This window comes from Schistocerca gregaria, chromosome 3 (genome assembly GCF_023897955.1).
Source record: "Schistocerca gregaria isolate iqSchGreg1 chromosome 3, iqSchGreg1.2, whole genome shotgun sequence".
NCBI classification, from domain to species: domain Eukaryota; kingdom Metazoa; phylum Arthropoda; class Insecta; order Orthoptera; family Acrididae; genus Schistocerca; species Schistocerca gregaria.
Window position 1 is genome coordinate 723771205 of NC_064922.1, and position 22587 is coordinate 723793791.

General features: G+C 43.1%; 1 protein-coding gene across 1 annotated transcript; it reads left to right on the plus strand.

Annotated features, from left to right (window-relative positions):
* The first annotated feature begins 364 nt into the window (after nt 1–364).
* On the plus strand, nt 365–21125 carry LOC126355032 (trypsin alpha-3-like). Its single transcript, XM_050005179.1, has 2 exons — nt 365–779; nt 20094–21125. The coding sequence occupies exons 1-2, from the start codon at nt 375–377 to the stop codon at nt 20463–20465; spliced, it is 777 nt and encodes a 258-aa protein (XP_049861136.1). The 5' UTR covers nt 365–374; the 3' UTR covers nt 20466–21125.
* Nucleotides 21126–22587: the final 1462 nt, after the last annotated feature.

Consider the following 22587-nt stretch of genomic DNA (forward strand, 5'->3'; position numbering starts at 1 on the left):
TCAAATAAAGACTAGTACTTGGTCCCATATGGTGAAGTTTTCCCTTCACCGAGGCAACAGGAGCGCTCTTTGCAGCAATGCAAAACAGATAAATATAATACGTTTTTTTCTCATAAGTTTATTCAGTTTTTAAAAAAATATTACATTAACTGCAATATCAAGAATACAGGAAAACTGAAGTAAAAGGAGAAACAAGTGTTTTTATCCGTGCAGGAATTAGCAGTTTGGTATGACACATTGACAAGGCCAAAGATGTACACTGGTAATCTGAAGTATTTTGTTTGCGGTGCCACTGTACTGATCTCGATAACTGATTAAGCAGGTGGGTATAAAAAACGACCGACAACCGGAGGCGTGCAGAGCTGGAACGAGAGATGCTGAAGTGGACACTCGCCCTGTGCCTGCTGGCTGCCGTCTGCAGCGCCGCGCCTTCCTGGAAGTCGCGAAGAGTGCGAGCCGACCCCGGCGGCCGTATAGTGGGCGGCGAGGCGGTGGACATCACCCAGTACCCGTGGACGGCCGCTGTCGTGTACGGCGGCGAGGACGTGTGCGGCGGCTCCGTCCTCAGCGTCAGGTGGGTGTTGACGGCGGCGCACTGCCTCACCGGCACCACCACCTCGTACGGAGCCCGGGTCGGCAGCTCGGCGCGCGGCACCGGCGGCAGCGTGTTTGACGCCTACACAGTGGTCTACCACTCCAGCTACAGCGAAGACACGGCGGACTACGACATCGGTGTTGTCGACATCTTGGCCGAGATTCCTTTTAACGACAGAACCCAGGTAACGTATTTCACTTGGTGCGCAGTCAGAGATAATAAACGTAAAATGCAGTTCTCCGTCAGCGTTCAGCTGCATTCCTGCTTTAAATACAGAGTACTGTCCGCGGAAGTCAAAGGTCCCAGGTTTGCGTTCACATCTGGCATTGTTGTTGTTGTGGTCTTCAGTCCAGAGACTGGCTTGATGCAGCTCTCCATGCTACTCTATCCTGTGCAAGCTTCTTCATCTCCCCGTACCTACTGCAGCCTACATCCTTCTCAATCTGCTTAACGTATTCATCTCTTGGTCCCCCTCTACGATTTTTAACCTCCACGCTGCCCTCCAGTACTAAATTGGTGATCCCTTGATGCCTCAGAACATGTCCTACCAACCTATCCCTTCTTTTAGTCAAGTGGTGCCACAAACTTCTCTTCTCCCCAATCCTATTCAATACCTCCTCATCAGTTACGTGATCTACCCACCTAATCTTCAACATTCTTCTGTAGCACCAAATTTCGAAAGCTTATATTCTCTTCTTGTCTAAAATATTTATCGTCCATGTTTCACTTCCATACATGGCTACATTCCATACAAATACTTTCAGAAATGACTTCCTGACATTTAAATCTATACTCGATGTTAACAAATTTCTCTTCTTCAGAAACGCTTTCCTTGCCATTGCCAGTCTACATTTTATATCCTCTTTACTTCTACCATCATTAGTTATTTTGCTCCCCAAATAGGAAAACTCCTTTACTACTTTCAGTATCCCATTTGCTAATCTAATTCCCTCAGCATCACCCGACTTAATTCCACTACATTCCATTATCCTCGTTTTGCTTTTGTTGATGTTCATCTTACATCCTCCTTTCAAGACACTGTCCATTCCCTTCAACTGCTCTTCCAAGTCTTTTGCTGTCTCTGACAGAATAACAATGTCATCGGCGAACCTCAAAGTTTTTATTTCTTCTCCATGGATTTTAATACCTACTCCGAATTTTTCTTTTGTTTCCTTTACTGCTTGCTCAATGTACAGACTGAATAACACCGGGGAGAGGCTACAACCCTGTCGCAGTCCCTTCCCAACCACTGCTTCCCTTCCAGTAAGAGATAATAAACGTAAAATGCAGTTCTGCGTCAGCGCTCAGCTGCATTTCTGCTTTAAATACAGAGCACTGCCCAGGGAAGTCAAAGAGTCAAAGGTCCCAGGTTCGAGTCCACATCTGGCAAACAATCATAATATGTTAGGATGTTTCAAATCAGCACAGACTTCGCTGCAGAGTGAAAATTCCTTCTGGTTTTAAATATTTAGTTCGTGAGTACCGTGCTTTTGCAATCTATCTTGAAATCGAACCACTTAATTTATTATCTACGTTGCCCATTAATAACATGACCACACACGTTATCATATCTCTTCACACATCCGTCTTTATGTTAAGCGCTAAGAGGCACTGATTTCCATTATCAGTATTCCAGTCACTCGTCTTTTTAACACTTTAAGAAAATATGTTTCACCATGTCACAAGTCTCAAAATATTGGTTTGGAATCCATAGTTTCAGTCAAAAAGGAATATTTCTTAGATTTTTGTAGCTTTCTTGATGACAATATACAGCGATACAGCTGTTCTGAAGAGAGGGCTACAGGTGATTTTTCTTTCTTACAAAACAGTGTTCCTGTTTTTGGTTTCACATATCGACCACTAGCGCTTTTTATGTGACAAATCTTCGACTGTGTTGATGAAGTCTTACATCTGTTCCGGTTTTGTGCTAATCTTTTCATTGATTTCCGTCTAGCAGTTCCAGCGCCTTCAGTAATTTACTGAGTGTATCATAATTAACAGCGAATAATGATTTGGATGTATGTGTACGATAATATACAGGCTAAAGGTGTCGCTCTAGGGGGAGGGGCTGTTTACGTACATTTTCCCTTTATTATTTTCTTTTATTCAGTAGGTAATGCAATACATTTTTTCCCGGCCAATTTCTGTTGAAAAATTGCTGAATTTATTATGGGATATTGTGGAAGATTTCCGTTTCAGCCCCTATACTTTCATGAAGTTTCGATACGTGGTGGGGTTATACGTGGCCTTCGAAACGACGTTTGTAACGAAAGTGCATGCCAAGAAGAGAGCTCTCTTTGAGTTTCATTGGGAGGAAAACCAGAGCATAGCAGACCTTCAAAGTGCTTGCAGAATGTCTACAGAGACCTGGCAGGGAACAAAAACACTGCGAGTCGTTGGGCGAGACATCTGTCACCATCGCAACAAGGTCGCACAAATCTGTCCTCCCGCTTGCTAGCCGGTGGTATACAGCTGTGATTACTGCAACGTGTTTGTCGCCATGAAAATGCAAACTATGTTCTGAAACTTCCTGGCATATTATAACTGTGTGCAGGACCGAGACTCGACCTCGGGAACTTTGCCTTTCGCAGGCAAGTGTTCTACTCCCCACAGCTTTACTTCCGGCAGTAATTTGTCTCCTATCTTCCAATCTTCACAACTCTTCCTGCGATTCAGCACACAGTTTTAATCTGCTGGGAAGTTTCATACCAGCGCACATTCCACTGCAGAGTGAAAATTTCATTCTGGAAATATCCCCTAGGCTGTGGCAAGCCATGTCCGCGCAATATCCTTTCTTCCAGGAGTGTTAGTTCTTCAGCATCGCAGGAGAACTTTTGTGAAGTTTGGAAGGTTAGGAGACAAAGTAGTGCCGGAAATAAAGCTGTGAGGAGAGGCCGTGACTTGTCATTGGGTAGCTCAGTTGGTAGAGCACTTGCCCTTAAAAGGCAAAGTTCCTGAGTTCGAGTCTCGGTCTGGCACACAGTTTTAATCTGCCAGGAGGTTTCACATCAGCGCACACTCCAATACAGAGCGAAAATTCCGTTCTGGAAAATATGTTCTCCTTTTCCATGACAAAGCAAGGCCTCACATTAGACTGAGCAACCGAGAAGAGCTCACAAAACTTCATTGGACTCTTTTTCCTCACCCACCCTACAGCCCAGATCTTGCACCTTCCGACTTCGTCTGTTGGACCCAATGAAGTATGCATCCTGTGGGAAGCTGAACCTCGAAGATGGGGAAGGTACTGATGAAGCAAGACATTGGCTTGTAAGCAGATCAGTAGAGGGGTACTACGCGAGCATGCAGGCCCTCGCACTATGGTGCCTTGAGGCTGTCACATTGAACGGAGATTATGCTGAGAAATAGGATTTTGTAGCTAAAAGAGTGGGGAATAATACTGTGTATTAGAATCCTGTAAAACAAATCTGCTTTCAGAAAAGAAGTTTTGCATTATTTATTGAACCCCCTTCGTATTTAGTAGTAAATGTGTAATACATCTGTGGTGCAAGAGAACTTGTTTCCGACTGTTGAAATAGAAAAATTGAGTGGTAAGGCAGTACAAGTAGAAAACAGGTTGTTGACATGACTGTGACGCTGATGTTTTGATTTTCACTGTAATAAACAGAAAATGTTTAAATTAATATATGTATCATATCAATGTTGCCTGCGGAGCTCAGTGATTAATACAGATATGGTAGGGGTAGTGTGGCAAGGCGGATTCTGAAGCACTTTTGATATCAAATGGACTTTCTAGTTAATTAAATTTTTCAATTAAAGCACCACTCCCTTTCCCCCCACCCTTCCCCTTAACCTATTGTTCTACTAAGTGGTTTTTCACATAACCGCTACCCCTCCTTGCCCCAGGGATCCTTTAACTTATCGTTCTGTTAAATGGTTTCCCTCCAGCTCTCCTCCCTCAGACTTGACTTATCGTTATGCTAACTGATTTATGACACCCTGGAGTTGACACATGACCCCTTGGGGATAATCTGTTCTCCTGACAAACCCCCACCCCTCCCCTGCCACTCCTCCTCCCTCTCCCCAGTTCAGTTCTGAGCCATTTCTCCCTCTTTTTTAAAATTTCACAGCCTTCCCCTCTCCTCCCTCTCTTACACCCATCCCACCCCATTTGGAAATTGCTGAAAGACTCAGTCTGCGCCAAACAGCTGGACAGCAAGGTTCTCACAACAGAAATCAAATCAATGTGAGTTGATGCAATAATATATTCAACGAGGATATTCTTTATTTAATCAGCTTCTGAGCGACAGAGCTCCTCCCCTCCCCTCTGCCACTGGGGTAGACCTCACATCTGAATCCCTAGCCCACCATTTCCATGACCAATAACTGAAAGCACCAAGGAATGGGATGGACTGTGTTGTATTAGCCGCTGTTTTCGATTGTCCATGCCTTTGTTAGCTGGCCAAACACCAGGCGACTGTCATCTGTGTCTGCCAGCCAGGTGGTGCCAGCACTGGGCAGTGCCCTGAGTGCTGACAACTTCGTTTGCTGTGGAAACCTGTGAGGTACTGGTGAGTTCCGAGATCGTGAGCACCAGCACACGCCACTAGCGTCACCATGCGGTCGCGAGGGGAGCTACTGTGAGACTGAGCATGCCCAAGAAACCCAACATCCATGCTAAACGTGAGATTGAGGGCTGCACAGAATGCCACACAAAAACCACTGTCAGGGACTGCACAGTCCGCTACCAGCGGGAACACGTCGATACCAGTCTGATATTTTGTGTGTCTACCTGCCTGAGGGACATCCATTTGTCGTTGCGACCCCCTGAACAAAGCATCAGGTGGAGACATTCCTTGGACCAGGAAATTCCAGACTCGTTTCCTGTCTGTACCTCTCTCTCTCTCTCAAGCGGTTACGGCCTGTTTGTGTGAACACCTGCCTGAACCAATGTGTCTAAGTACACAGACTGAGGTTTTCGTCGCTCTTCAGAATTGTGTGTTCCTATTGACTAACGCTGGAGGCAAAGGGGGAGCTGGCACACTTGTGACATCAAAAATGACAAGAAATAATCCATTTGCGCTATCCTAGCAAATTAATCGTTTAACAGTTTACAGAAGACAAGGTAGAGCAACAAGCTCTGGAGGCTATAGGTCAAATAGAATGGTTAAAACTCTGCACCACCTTCCAATGATTCTTCTTTGTAATATAACATATTTTCAGCCTTTGAGAGTTACACGTATACATTTAGCAAATCAACTGATTAAATTTCGGCTATAAATGGATCGTAGAGCTAAATACATCTGAGGTCTTGAAGGCACCAAAGTTTGATAACACAAGCACTGTAAGGCCTACCATCACCGCAACGTTTCCATTTTGCACTAAACACATCTGGCGAAGAAAACCTTCTGATCACACACGCTCCCTATGGCGAAGAGCTCACCACCACCAATTGTAGGAGTGCCAGGAGCCGTGGCCATGTCAGCTAGGAGAAGACTACAGACCCACTGGTGCATCAGTAACGCTGTCAGTTGCATACCCATCCCCCAGTATCCACATGCCAGCCATACCATTTGCTCAGAGGCTGTAGAGCGTCACTGTGACTGCCATCAACTGATAAAGTTATATGGCAGGAATAATCGACCAGTGCAAACAATCACCATATTGAACCTTCTCACGTAATACACATGCCTTTTCGGTTGGTGCACAGCCAGCATACTATTCACTCACACAGATGGTGTCATGAGCACCGCCGCCAGGACTTGCCCCCATGGCTGCGGGTAAGAGCTGACAGGTCAGAGCATTCTTTGTACCCAGCTGGTCACACGAGACTAAGCTGCAGCTTTCCTCTCAACCGAAGCCTCTTGAAGACTCCTGCCACTGGCGGCGGCACACTCTGAGACAAGCAGTTAGAACTGGGACATATAACTACAACTCCACCCTGACATAGAGTCCAGTTTAAAAAATGGAGATCTCGTCGTCCACACAACTCGAATTTCTCACGAGAAATGTACAGTGTCTGTATGCCTATGTCATTTTTCCTTCTGGTATCGCAAGTATATATATCAGCGTTCCTTTCATACTGCAGTGGATTAATTACAACAAACGGCATGACAGTATCAGCAGTCCGAATGCCCAAATCGTTAAATATATGTCTACAAGATGATTGTGGGTGGGCACCCTATATTATTCTTATAGCATGTATTTGAGCAATGAAAACTTCCTTTCTTAAAGGTGAGTTTCCCCAGAACATTATTTCATATGAAATTCTTGACTGAAAATGTAGAAAATATATCAACTTACTGACTTGTCTCTCCCCCAAGTTTGTAGTGATTCTAAGTACAAATGTGGCTGAACTAAGAAGTTTTAAGAGTTCCAAAATGCTCTTTTTCCACTTTAAATTCTCATCAGTATAGACACCAAAGAATTTTGAAGTATCCCCCATGTTTATTATTTTCTCACCATGTGTTACACTTATCATTGATGTAGTACCCCAGACGTGTAGAACTAAACATGTTCTCTCTTTTTAAAATTGAGGATGAGACCATTCACAGGAACCAAGTGAATGATACTTTTAAGAACATTTTTCACAATTTCTTCTGTTTCTCTATGCATGCTTGGATTGATTACAATGACAGTATCATCTGCAAGAAGAACTAATTCTGCTTGTTGTCTATTAAATTGAAGATCGTTTATACATACAAGGAGCAATAGTGGACTGAAGATTGAGCCTTGTGGAACCCTACATGTGATTTCTTCCTAGACAGAAAATTGGAAATTTGTGGTAAGATCCTATGGGACCAAACTGCTAGGTCATCGGTCCCTAAGCTTACACACTACTTAATCAAATTTATACTTACACTAAGAACAACACACGCACCCATGCCCAAGGAGAACTCAAACCTCCGATGGGGAGAGTCGCACAAACTGTGACAAGGTGCTTCAGAATGCATGGCTATTTCAAGTGGCCCTAAACAGAATTATGCCCCTGCACCTTTTTGGTTGAATTACTAAGTACGACTTTCTGCATTATTTTGGTTAGATATGGCATTATCCACTGGTTGGCTGTACCATCAGTCCCAAAAAGCTTCAATCTGTGTAGGGAAATACTGACATTCATGCAGTCAATGCCTTAGATCCATTGCAGAAAATATCGGCTGGTGCTGTATTGTTATTTAATGATTGTAAAATTTCATGTTACTCACTGAATTTGACAGGCATCAAATAATAAAAGCAGTAGTGTCTGGCATTATCTACTGCTTACCTGAAGCATTTGAAATGTGAATGATGGTATTCACCTAGATAAAGTGAGGTTTTTTGGGACTGAGAATATAGCCAATCAATGGATAATGTCATATCTAACCAAAAGAATGCAAAAAGCTGTGTTTAGTAATTCACCAAATATAATCTGGGTGCATAATTCCGATGGGGGAGAAATCACATATGGGGTTCCCCAAGCCTGAATCTTAGGGCCACTATTGTTCCTCATATATGTAAAATTGTTAACATTCTTCAAAGTACCATTAACTGGTTTTCTGTGAATGATCTCAACCTGTATGTCAATCAAAATTATCATCCAACAAGAAAGAAAAATAGTTTGCTTCAGAAAATATTAGATCTGAAGTGGGACTTTTATTTGGAGTGTAATGCTATAGAAAAGTGAGATATGAATAAAAAGAATAGCAGAAAAGGAAGTAATTGCTGTGTTAGAAGTAGGGTGCTATAGGAGAACAATGAAAGAATCAGGGGTAGACTGAATAACAAAAGAAAAGTCTTGCCATGGTTGAGAGTGAAGGCTGATATAACGAAGGTATTTACTTGGGGGGAGGATGTGTTGATTAGCTATATACGGTACTAGGGCATGAAGACAGTTAAAGACAATTTTATAAGGGACATTAGTGAGAAAAATATCGTATGCTGAGGCAGGCTAAAATATATTGACCAGGAAAGAGACTAAAGGGTTGCAGAAGCGACAAAGATCTGAAGAGAGGACTGAACACTTTGGAAATAGGCTACTGCGCATCAGCCTATGAGTTGAACGCTGGTTGATGTGATACCAGTTGTAGTTTACTTTTTAAATTGACGATGATAATCGTTGAACAAAATGTGTACATACCTGATATATGATAATCATCGTATAAAATGTGTACATCTGTGATATATATGGACATTAGTGTGTGTGTGTTTATGGGAGAGAGATTACACAAGGCGGGTGGTAGCTACAAATCTGTGCATTTAGATTACATTATGAATATTGGTTCAAGCATATGTAAGTTGATGGATGTTCCTAGGCCGAAGCCAAAAAAGAAAAGAAAAAAAAAGTGAAATAAGTGACAATCAAATTTTGTTTGGAATCTGGCAAAGACTTCCAAAACAATATGGAGATGCATTTGTCCTGCTGCAGGGAAGTAAAGTGTAATTTCAGATAAGTCGGCGCTCAAAACGTGTTCGGTTCGTTTCTTTATTCTACCGTGAAATTCTTTTTTGGACTGTTCCATTGATAAAGTGAATAGCACCTCAGATTGCGGACAGTATTTTTTAAGTGAAAGTGTTAAAAATCGTCGTGTTTGGCACTATGGCTAAGCCAATTAAATTTCCAATAGGCATTTCGGTCTTCTAATTTTACTAGTTTGCACCAAATCAGAACACGTATTCTCATCGCGATTTCCAGGAAATAAGAAAAAGAAATTCGTATTGACATAACCAATATCTATCCTGCAGCAGCTAAGGGGAGTCACACACAGACCTACACCCATCTCCCGACATGCAGTCACTGTTATACAAGTCTATAGGACTTGTGGATACGAATAGTTGTTTTGCAGAGGGACATCAGTGACGTCAGAGCTAGCGCTATGAATACTATCGGCCCTGGACATCCTGATTTCGATAATTTTATATGTTTATGAAATATGAAGGTGAGTCAAATGAAAACCTTAAATACTTTTTAAATATTATTTATTGTGCAGAAGTGGTACAAAGCTGTATTACTTTTCAACATAATCTCCCCTCGCTCAATGCAAGTCCTCCAGCACTTACAAAGTTCATATATTATTAAGAAAAAAATTCTTTTGGTAGTCCACACAACCATTCATGCACCACGTGGCGTACCTCTTCATCACAAAGGAACTTCTTTCCTCCCATTGTGTCTCTGAGTGGTCCAAACATATGGAAACCACTTGGGGCAAGGTCTGGTGCGTATGGTGGATGAGGAAGACACTCAAAATGCAGGCCTGTGATTGTTGCAATTGTTGTATGGGCAGTGTGGGGCCTTGCATTATCATGTTGCAAAAGCAATCCACGTCGCTTTGATTTGATTGCAGGCTTCAGATCATTTTTTAGGAGATCTGTGTATGATGCACTGGTGACAGTGGTTCCACTAGGAATGTAATGCTCCAAAATGACGCCTTTTTCGTCCCAAAAGAGAGTCAGCATAGATAGCCTTTCCTGCTGATGGTTCTGTTCGAAACTTCTTTGGTTTTGGTGACGAGGAATGGCGCCATTCCTTGCTCGCGCTCTTCATTTTCGGTTGGTGGAAGTGAACCCAGGTTTCGTCCCCAGTAACGATTCTTGTAAGGAAGCCACCATCTTCTCGTTGAAAGCACCGAAGAAGCTCTTTACAAGCATCAACATATTGTTCTCTCATTTCAGGAGTCAGCTGCCATGGCACCTATCTTGCAGACACTTTGTGAAACTGGAGCACATCATGAACAATGTGGTGTGCTGATCCATGAATCTGTAAACATGCTGCAATGTCATTCAGTGTCACTCGGCCGTTTTCCTTCACTATGGCTTCAACTGCTGCAATGTTCTGCGGAGTCACAACTCGTTGTGCCTGACCTGGACGAGGAGCATCTGCCAGTGAAGTCACACCATTTGCGAACTTCCTACTCCATTCATAGATTGGCTTCTGTGACAAACATGCATCACCGTACTGAACCTTCATTCTTCGATGAATTTCAATAGGTTTCACACCTTCACTACACAGAAACCGAATAACAGAACTCTGTTCTTCCCTGCTGCAACTCGCAAGTGGAGAAGCCATCTTTATACCGATACTGCGACGGTATGTGTGCATCTGCGCTGTGCTGCTATCTACAGGCCATTCTGCACGCTGTTTGTAGCACGCTTAGCAACTTACAGGATAACGGCGCGAAATTACAAATGGTTCAAATGGCTCTGAGCACTATGGGACTTAACATCTGAGGTCATCAGTTCCTTAGAACTTAGAACTACTTAAACCTAACTAACCTACAGACATCACACACATTCATGCCCAAGGCAGGATTCGAACGTGCGACCATAGCAGCAGCGCAGTTCCAGACTGAAGCGACTAGTACCGGTTGGTCACAACGGCCGGCGCGCGAACTTTCGATTTGTTATTACAAATTTAAGGTTTTCATTTGACTCGCCCTCGTGGCGGATGAGGAAGAGTATCAAAGTGAAGATCTGGAATGATTGCAACTGTTGCACATGTAGTATGAGGCCGCGTATTGTCATGCTGAAAAATGACATCTGAAGTCAGACATCCACATCGACTCGATCTGATAGCATGTCGAAGATGATTTTTCACCAAATCGCATTATGATGGAGTGGTGATGATGATTCTCCTAGGCGTGCGACATCCCAACAGAGAGTTAGCAAATTGTTGCATGCAGAATTTTTTAGGTTTTGGAGATCAAGACTAGAGCCATTACATGCTAGCTGTCTCGGCTTAGGGTTGGTGGTAGTGGACTCATCTTTCATCCCTGCAATGATTGTCAATATCACCTTCTCCTTCGAAGCAGCGCAGAAGTTCTTTGTAGACGTCAAGGCATCGCCCTTTCAGTTCTGGATTGAGATGTCATGACACGACTGTTGCAGACACTTTGCAGAACTAAGCACTTCAAGAAAATGTGACGTAGTCAGCCATGATTAATGGTATTTCATCCACCGAGACATGGCCACTGTCCACCACAATGGCTTCAGATGCTGCAGTAAATTGTTGTCACAGCACAGTACGCCTGATGTGGGCGGGGGACCGTCTACCTCCCGTCATATAGTTTCTGACCTTCACACTCCACGATTAGGCTTGCTGCAGAGATAAACATGCCTCACCACATTGGACTGTCATTCGCCGATGGATTCGTACCTTCACTGCTCAAAAAACGGAGAACACTACTACTTTTTGGAACAAGTCGCAAGCAGTGCAGCAATTGTAAACTGGCATTGTGGCAGACTTTCGCTTCTGTACAATATGCTGTCACACGTTTGGCGTTCAATAAAGCACTGGTAACTGTACGCATTTAATAGAAAAATATGGCGGGAAATCAAATGTTTATTACGTTTGCCGTGCCATGACTTGAACTTTTGCCTATCGCAGACAAGTGCTCTACCGACTGAGGTACCCGAGGACGACTCATGAGCCACCCTCACAGCTTTAGAGCCGCCAGTATCTTATCTCATACCTACCGAACTTCCCAGATAATCTGCTGCATACCTTGCGGGAATAGTACTCCTGGGAAAGAGGACATAAGCTGTAGCCCTGCAAGGAATGAAGGTGAACGTCCATGAAGTCTGAAAGGTAGGAGATGATGCACTGGTGGAAGTAAGGCTCTGAGGACAATTGGCAGTCGTGCTTGGATTGTTCCGTAGGTAGTTTACGTGCCCCGAAAGGCAAAGGTCCCAGGTTAGAGTGTAGTTACGACACGAAGTTTTTATCTGTCACGAAGTTTCAAATCAGTCACACTCCACTACAGAGTGAAAATTTATTCTGGAAACAATCCATCAGGCTGTGATTAGGTCATGTTCTCGCATATCCTTTTTTCCGGGGGTGCTAGTCCTGCAAGCTATGCGGGAGAACTTGTGGGAAGTTTGCGTGGTCGGAGATGAGCTACTGGCAGAAGTACAGCTGTGAGAGCGGGTCGTAAATCGTGCTTGGACGATGAAGAATGTAGTTTGTGATACCGCATTCGACACTTGCGTGGACTTCATTGCTCGGATTCCGCACCTACTGAAGTTTTCGGCTAATTTCATGGCATGCTGGAGCTTCTATGAACACGATGTGTCCCAGAACGATGCGCTGTCGTCATCGCGGTTAGCAATTTAAGGAAACAGTTCTGAGTCAAGAGAATAAAATGCTCTGCAAAAATAATAAATACATCATCTAAAAATGTGTACACATGTACACTCCTGGAAATTGAAATAAGAACACCGGGAATTCATTGTCCCAGGAAGGGGAAACTTTATTGACACATTCCTGGCGTCAGATACATCACATGATCACACTGACAGAACCACAGGCACATAGACACAGGCAACGGAGCATGCACAATGTCGGCACTAGTACAGTGTATATCCACCTTTCGCAGCAATGCAGGCTGCTATTCTCCCATGGAGACGATCGTAGAGATGCTGTATGTAGTCCTGTGGAACGGCTTGCCATTCCACTTCCACCTGGCGCCTCAGTTGGACCAGCGTTCGTGCTGGACGTGCAGACCGCGTGAGACGACGCTTCATCCAGTCCCAATCATCATTAATGGGGGACAGATCCGGAGATCTTGCTGGCCAGGGTAGTTGACTTACACCTTCTAGAGCACGTTGGGTGGCACGGGATACATGCGGACGTGCATTGTCCTGTTGGAACAGCAAGTTCCCTTGCCGGTCCAGGAATGGTAGAACGATGGGTTCGATGACGGTTTGGATGTACCGTGCACTATTCAGTGTCCCCTCGACGATCACCAGAGGTGTACGGCCAGTGTAGGAGATCGCTCCCCACACCATGATGCCGGGTGTTGGCCCTGTGTGCCTCGGTCGTATGCAGTCCTGATTGTGGCGCTCACCTGCACGGCGCCAAACACGCATACTACCATCATTGGCACCAAGGCAGAAACGACTCTCATCGCTGAAGACGACACGTCTCCATTCGTCCCTCCATTCACGCCTGTCGCGACACCACTGGAGGCGGGCTGCACGGTGTTGGGGCGTGAGCGGAAGACGGCCTAACGGTGTGCGGGACCGTAGCCCAGCTTCATGGAGACGGTTGCGAATGGTCCTCGCCGATACCCCAGGAGCAACAGTGTCCCTAATTTGCCGGGAAGTGGGGGTGCGGTCCCCTACGGCACTGCGTAGGATCCTGCGGTCTTGGCGTGCATCCATGCGTCGCTGCGGTCCGGCCCAAGGTCGACGGGCACATGCACCTTCCGCCGACCACTGGCCACAACATCGATGTGCTGTGGAGACCTCACGCCTACGTGTTGAGCAATTCGGCGGTACGTCCACCCGGCCTCCCGCATGCCCACTATACGCCCTCGCTCAAAGTCCGTCAGCTGCACATACGGTTCACGTCCACGCTGTCGCGGCATGCTACCAGTGTTAAAGACTGCGATGGAGCTCCGTATGCCACGGCAAACTGGCTGACACTGACGGCGGCGGTGCACAAATGCTGCGCAGCTAGCGCCATTCGACGGCCAACACCGCGGTTCCTGGTGTGTCCGCTGTGCCGTGCGTGTGATCATTGCTTGTACAGCCCTCTCGCAGTGTCCAGAGCAAGTATGGTGGGTCTGACATACCGGTGTCAATGTGTTCTTTTTTCCATTTCCAGGAGTGTATATTATTATTATTATTATTATATGTGTTGAGATCCTTTAGGATCACGTAAAACATTCTGCCTCATTTGAAAATTCTTTCTGATCTTTCACGATTTTCTCAGTTTTTCTCTTTTTGCCCCTGGTTTCTTTGGGACATTATTCTCTGACTTAACATTCCACTTGTACATCTTTTCTTGTAAATATTTCTGTCTTCAGTTTCTGTTGGATCGATTTGTGCTCTTTCTCGGTCAAGTTTGAGTTGTGTGATCCAAGGCACTGTTGACCTGACCACTCGTAGTATGTCAGAATTCTCTTGGTGTGTCTTGTTGGTGGTAGGCTACTGATATGCCTGTTGAACTTTAACCTTCTTTTTCTGATATCTGCTGCTAGGTTTGACATCTTCTCTGTGTTTTCCCTACAGTGTAATCTGTGTGCCTTTTCTGTCAGCTTTGGACCGAGAATTTTTCTCATGATTCTGCGTTCTTCTTTCAGTAGCCTATTCATGTGACTTTTCGTAAGGAGTGTTAGAGTCACACCTGCATGCAGTATTTCAGACTTGTTTATTGTGTTGTAGTATCTGATCTTTGTTTGTATGGACATGCTTTTCTCATTATACACGTAGTGTTCTGCTGTAAGCTCTATTCATTTTTTTGTAGCCCAGTCTTCCGTGGGACCTTTCTCCCTCCTGTTGGTTCGAGGAGTTCACCTAAATATTTGAAATGTGTAACTCTGTTTATCTTGCCGCATTTTGTGCCTAATTTTTGTATGTTTAATTTTGAGCATAGATTTTAGACTTTCGGAAGGAGTTTTGCAGACCAACTACTGCTCCACATTCTTTAATATTTCTGTTTGTTTAGTTGCTGTATGTTCGTTATCCTTGAGTATGGTCAGGCTCTTCTGCGAAAGTTAGGTTTGAAATTTCTTTGTCTTGGGATTTTCCCAGTCATGTTGGTTTCCAGTATCCTTGGATTTTCAGTTCTTTTTCCCATTCCGTTAATACTTTGTCCAGGAATAGGTTGAACAACAATACGTCTTGGCATACTACAATTTTGAACATGAAGAAATGAGATGTCATCCATGATATGAATTTTCGAAGCTGTGGCAGTCAATGTCTGTTTGATTAGTCGTAGTGTTTCGTGGTCGAGTCGCTGCTCTTCTAAAGTGTTGAACAAGCATTGCTGGTCAACAGAATTGTGTGCCTTCTTGACATTTATGAAAGTGCATATGTTCGGAGTATTCCAAATAGCTTTGTAGTTTAGAATTATTTTCAGATCGAAGATCTTTCCTCTGCATGAACGACTGGGGCGGGAGCCCGCCTGGAAAAAAAAATGGTGAGTGGGTGACTCGCTTGCTCTCGATAGGCAAAGGTTCCAGGTTTGGATTCCCTGAAGGTCTCAGGTTCGAGTCTCCTTCCGCCACATAGTTTTAATCTGCAAGGAGGTTTCAAATCATCGCACAATCCACTCCAGAGTGAAAATTCGTTGTGTTTATTACGTTTTTAAGTTTCTTCATTTGATTCCCCCTTGTTTATGTATAATCTGATCGTGCAGATAAAAGCCTGCAGCTCGTGGTCGTGCGGTAGCGTTCTCGCTTCCCACGCCCAGGTTCCCGGGTTCGATTCCCGGCGGGGTCAGGGATTTTCTCTGCCTCGTGATGACTGGTTGTTGTGTGATGTCCTTAGGTTAATTAGGTTTAAGTAGTTCTAAGTTCTAGGGGATTGATGACCATATATGTTAAGTCCAATAGTGCTCAGAGCCATTTGAGCCATTTAACCGTGCAGATAAAATCCACTGGAAACTTGAAGGTAATCAGTCTTAAGGGGAGATGGTGGCAGTCTTGCACTGATATTTTTGTAAATCCATATCTTTGTCATTTTTTGTTCAATCTCATTGAAATTTTGCACACTTATGTATAGAGATCTAATATGATTTGTTTTAAATTCATACTTTTTAATAACAATCTAATGTAGTGAGATAATTTTGATTATTTCATTGCATTATTATTTTAAGGTACACTTTTTCATAATTTCGAGGTAAATTTGGCAAATTTTTTTAGTGGTAAAATAATCTACACTAATAAGTGTACAATTAGGTGCAGTAACTTTTTGGTAAATTAATGCTATTATTTTCTGTGATATTTTGGATTCAAACATTTTTTACAAGCAAACTTTTCAATATATTATTAACCACAAAACTGTGTATAATATCTCGATTAAAATTTTGTTCCACTTAAATACTGCTCCTAAGTAAGAGAATAGGTGTGGCAAATTTCATTGCAATCCTTCCAGTATTTTCTGATATATGTTTTCCTGAAAGCAGAAAACCTGAAGTTGCAAAAAAATCATTTTAAAGTTTGGATGAAAGTTAAAAAAAATCGTACTTTAGCTAAAACTGCCCAGCAGTATCTGCTCAGTGAAGACTTCAGGTGTAAAGCCCAACTTGCTGAGGATGTGAAGTCTTGCCACATTCATATCATTAAACACTGCTGCAGCTTCCAAAGCAGAAATCTTCACCACCAAATTGGAAACAAACACAGTCTTTGGACATCTTTTAAAAATAAGAGCATTGAAACTTTCACTTGGGTTCTGTGTTTTCCCATGCAGACATTTTTCTAGCAGTTCTGGTGAAGCCAGTGTTCTAAAAGTTGGTTTAATGGCCATTGACACCTCATAAGGAAGGTTATTTTTATGGGTATAAGCTTCCCCCTTCCCTAACTTTTCAAAAATTTGAACCCTTCATTAGAACAGAGACCATGTTGAGGTGTAGTGTCTGTCGAAAAGTAATGAGACCAAATGGCCCACATTGCTGTCCTCGTACTGTCCAAACTAGTGAGGTTACTTCTAATTGCAGCACTATAATAGACTTGTAGGCTGTCAAGTCTCTTCTTCGTTAGTCTGTTTTTACCTCCCAGTGGCTTCCCATCCTCTAGTAGCTTGCCTTTATTGTCTGCAATTAGTCTTTGGAGTCGTCCACCCATCCTCTTCTGAATATGGCCTAAGCACTCCAGTCTCTCAATAGTGCAATCTTTTCCATAGGGCTGACTTTCAACTACATTCTTGAAGGCACTGGAGTCTCCATCTCCTAAATACTGTACGTATCTTACTTAATACTTTTGCAAAGATCTGTGGAAAATGAATTTCATACCTGCAGCTTCCATCCCACCACTGGATCCTGCATAATTTCTGCTACAAACAGCTTTATGGGCTTCTTGCCATTCTGTTTCTTTACCTGCATCAATATATTTCTTGTGCAAGGAGCATGCAGAAGAATATTTAGACATCATCTCTAAGTCTAATACTTTTCCAATGTCGACACTAATGATTGTTGAAACTCCATGCCGTGAAGTATGCCCCCTCTTCATCCAGGAACTGTCACAGGAATATCGTTGCTATTAGTTGCTTCACAATTTTCTTGAATTACCCCCAGGACTGCCATTTTCATGCTCTGTTCACTTTCTTCTGCAACTGCACTGAGGAGAGCAGTATTAATTGCAGAAAATGTAGGGGAGGACCAAGCATGTTCATAACACCACATAACAGGTTTCCACCATCTCTTCCAATCCCTATACATCTTAGTCCATAAGCAAATCTCATATTGGCTTCATAGATTCTTTTACTGACCTTTGATGTCTTGAATGGTCTGTCAGCATCACAGTTTTGACACAAAATGTGCAATGTGCAAACCAAACCTTCTCTCTTTCCATCATTAACCAACTTCACATTTCCTCTACAAACAGAGCACTTGCAGCCAGGTCCACGATTCTGAAACCTATATTTCTGTCATGATTTGTTTCTTCTAACACAATCCCTGTCCCAAGTTTTATTTTAGATGCACTTGGAGACAAGCTAATGTTTGCATCTGCAAGCCCGACCCTAACCTCAATGTCAGTTTTTCGCTTTATATTGGAAATATGGGACTTACTATATTGTTTAAATACTTTACCAGTCCTAGAAATTGTAAAAAAGGATCAACAGATTCAACCTTGCACAAAGAATGGTACAATAAATCAAGTGTCACTCAAATTCCACTGATCAGCACGAAACTTGTTTACAACACTCCACAGCCATATATACCACACTGATTGAACCGGCCTTCTTTGCAACACTGCTGTTATGTATACAAAAAGTCACAGCCTTCTAAAGCTATATTTTCTAGGTTCACAGGCCAAATTCTGCAATAAAATTTTTCCTCCATTTGGTAAATAGAAAAGCGGGCTTGGCGCATTAAACTGCTTAGGGTTTTAATTTTTTTATGCTATTTGTAGTTAGAATTTCAAGGAAAAAATTTGGGATAATAATCTAAATTATTCGTGGAGGTATGTGCCGTCTATGCAACTAAATGAAGGCAGTTTGTTTGTTGCCATACGCGTTTCGCTTCATTTATTTGGGAAGCATCATCAGTGGCCTGAAATACATGTTTCTTTTTATATATACAATAAGCGTATTATCTGCTAGATATAATCTGTTGATATATTACATTTTGTCGGTTTTTTTAGGTTAGAAGCAACTTTTGTAGTACAAGTTCCATAAAATGATGTATCTTTCGTTTTACTTACGATTTCCAGAGCTACTAACACATATATGTGTTTCTGGTGATGTATTTGCTGGTCTTCATGCTCCAGTTAGCCGAATCAGGTGTTGTTTAGCCATTTGTCACATCTCATTTCACTTTCACTGCCATTTGGCGATCAACATATGTGTGTTTGCAGTGTGTAGTGTTGCCAACTGTTGTTATGTGTTTGTCTTTTGTTTCTGTTGTGTTTTGTGGTTTTCATTTGTTGTGTGTCTGTGTGTGTGTGTGTGTGCAATCCTCACTTTTTTGTATGAGTTTTTTTTAAAACTAGGTAGAAAGAACATATAAGAAGTTGGAAATATGAGAACAGTCATTCTACCTTTGCCGAACACCTGATAAAACATGGACATGAACCATCCAACATGGAATGTGACATGACAGTTATCAGAGTGAATAATCACAACAAAAACCTCCTGACATTGCAAGAAAACTTCCACATACAAAGAGCCATTGCAATGGAAAAGAAGGTAATCAATGACCAAATCAATATAAACAATAACTCGCTGATCATGCTAGCCACCAAAACAATAACAAACTGAAGTGCAACCAGGATAAATAATTAATGAATATCCTTTCCCTCTTCTCTCTCTCTCTCCCTCCTACCCCCCCCCCCCCATACACACACACACACACACACACACACTCACAGACAAACATATGAACCCACAGAATAAAGGAAAAGTAATGCACTCAGCAAATTACACACACACATAAAAACTCATACAAAAAAGTGAGGATTGCACACACACACACACACAGACACACAACAAATGAAAACCACAAAACACAACAGAAACAAAAGACAAACACATAACAACAGTTGGCAACACTACACTCTGCAAACACACATATGTTGATCGCCAAATGGCAGTGAAAGTGAAATGTGATGTGACAAATGGCTAAACAACACCTGATTCGGCTAACTGGAGCATGAAGACCAGCAAATACATCACCAGAAACACATATATGTGTTAGTAGCGCTGGAAATCGTAAGTAAAACGAAAGATACATCATTTTATGGAACTTGTGCTACAAAAGTTGCTTCTAACCTAAAAAGACCCACAAAATGTAGTATATCAACAGATTATATCTAGCAGATAATACGCTTATTGTATATATAAAAAGAAACATGTATTTCAGGCCACTGATGATGCTTCCCAAATAAATGAAGCGAAACGCGTATGGCAACAAACAAACTGCCTTCATTTAGTTGCATAGACGGCACATACCTCCACGAATTTAAAGCAACTAAAGGACAATACGGAAAACAGTTAAAAATCTAAATTATATTTACCATCAAATAAGCAAACAAAAATAATTTGTAAATTTTTCATTATTTCTGCCACCGTCTCCCCTTAAACACAGATATCTGAGTCAGAATATTTACTTCCTGTATGTTGGCAGCCTGTCAACCTAGCGACGTCGGAGCCGGCAGCCGGCACGCTGGTGACCGCCACAGGGTGGGGCGCGCTCTGGTACAATGGGCCGGCCGCTGAACAGCTGCAGGCCGTCACGACTTCCATCGTGGACAGAGCCTCGTGCGCCGCCAGTTACGCGAGCCTCGGTCTCGACATCACGGAGCGCATGATCTGCGCCGGCGATCCAGAGGGCGGCAAGGACGCGTGCTCTGGCGACAGCGGCGGACCCCTGGTGGAGGGGTCCACTCAGTACGGCGTCGTTTCCTGGGGCCACGAATGCGCTCGCGCCGACTACCCGGGCGTCTACGCCAATGTCGCTGCTCTGCGCTCCTGGATCAGCGAAACAACAGGCGTGTAGTCAGTTACACTCGACCCTGCCGCTAGGGACCTTGAAGTTCTCAGGTACAAGATAGCAATGGAGGCTTGTGAAACTTCTCTGAGAAGTGCATTATTGTGCATGCCCCAAGGATTAATTTTCTGACATAAATAAATAAATAAAACCGTTAGTAAAACCTGTCCCCACATCACACCTGCATATCCATTTCGCTATTATGTTCTGAGCTGTAACCCCTACATTACCTGCTTCCGAATGTGGTAGGAAGGTAGGGAATGTAAAGAGTATAGTCGTAATCACCCACCACTTCCCAGCAGGACATTATCTCAGAAATGTTAATTGAAATTAGCCGAGAAGTGTTTGTTGGTTTCTGTTGTGACTTTCTGTTTCTCCAGACTGGTATAGGTAATACGCTCAGGTTGTTAAAGAAATAAATGCGAAAGGTGTTACTCTATATAAACTTAAGCACATTTATGGTTCGTAAGAACAGTATAGATAGATGCTGACATAGCGAAAGCTGAAGAGCAATAGGCGATACGGAACAGCGAGGCATCTCCTTACTGGTCGGAGAAAAATGTGACGGTTGCGCCTTCCTCTATTATCACAGAAAGTACTTATTGACATTTGTGGACTCTGTAGTCTATATATTTCATACTAATAAAGAAAGAAAAAAATTCTTGTCGTCTTACAAATGTAATCCACAAAATAACGTTACATCTACATTTACATCTACATTTATACTCCGCAAGCCACCCAATGGTGTGTGGTGGAGGGCGCTTTACGTGCCACTGCATTACCTCCCTTTCCTGTTCCAGTCGCGTATAGTTCGCGGGAAGAACGACTGCCGGAAAGCCTCTGTGCGCGCTCGAATCTCTCTAATTTTACATTCGTGATCTCCTCGGGAGGTACAAGTAGCGGGAAGCAATATATTCGATACCTCACCCAGAAACGCATCCTCTGGAAACCTGGACAGCAAGCTACACTGCGATGCAGAACGCCTCTCTTGAAGAGTCTGTCACTTGAGTTTGCTAAACATCTCCGTAACGCTATCACGCTTCCCAAATAACCCTCTTCTTTGGATCTTCTCTATATCCTCCGTCAACCCGATCTGGTACGGAACCCACACTGATGCATAATACTCAAGTATAGGTCGAACTTGTGTTTTGTAAGCCACCTCCTTTGTTGATGGTCTACATTTTCTAAGGACTCTCACAATGAATCTCAACCTGGCACCCGTATTACCAAAAATTAATTTTATATGATCATTCCATTTCAAATCGTTCCGTACGCATACTCCCAGATATTTTACAGAAGTAACTGCTGCTAGTGTTTGTTCCGCTATCATATAATCATACAATAAAGGATACCCCTTTCTATGTATTCGCAATACATTACATTTGTCTATGTTAAGGGTCAGTTGCCACTCTCTGCACCAAGTGCCTATCCGCTGCAGATCTTCCTGCATTTTGCTGCAAGTTTCTAATGCTGCAACTTCTCTGTATACTACAGCATCATCTGCGAAAAGCCGCATGGAACTTCCGACTATATTTACTAGGACGGAAAGCAGAAAAGCAATGGTCCCATTACACTCACCTGTGGCACGCCAAAGGTTACTTTAACGTCTGTAGACGTCTCTCCGTTGATAACAACATGCTGTGTTCTGTTTGCTAAAAACTCTTCAATCCAGCCACACAGCTGGTCTGATATTCCGTAGGCTCTTACTTTGTTTATCAGGTGACAGTGAGGAACTTTATCGAACGCCTTCCTTAAGTCAAGGAAAATGGCATCTACCTGGGAGCCTGTATCTAATATTTTCTGGGTTTCATGAACAAATAAAGTAAGTTGGGTCTCACATGATCGCTGTTTCCCGAATCCATGTTGATTCCTACAGAGCAGATCCAGGGTTTCCAGATATGACATGATACGCAAGCAAAAAACATGTTCTAAAATTCTACAATAGACCGATGTCTGAGATATAGGCCTATAGTTTTGCGCATCTGCTCGACGACCCTTCTTGAAGACTGGGACTACCTGTGCTCTTTTCCAATCATTTGGAACCTTCAGTTCCTCTAGAGACTTGCGGTATACGGGTGTTAGAAGGGGGGCAAGTTCTTTCGCGTACTCTCTGTAGAATCGAATTGGTATC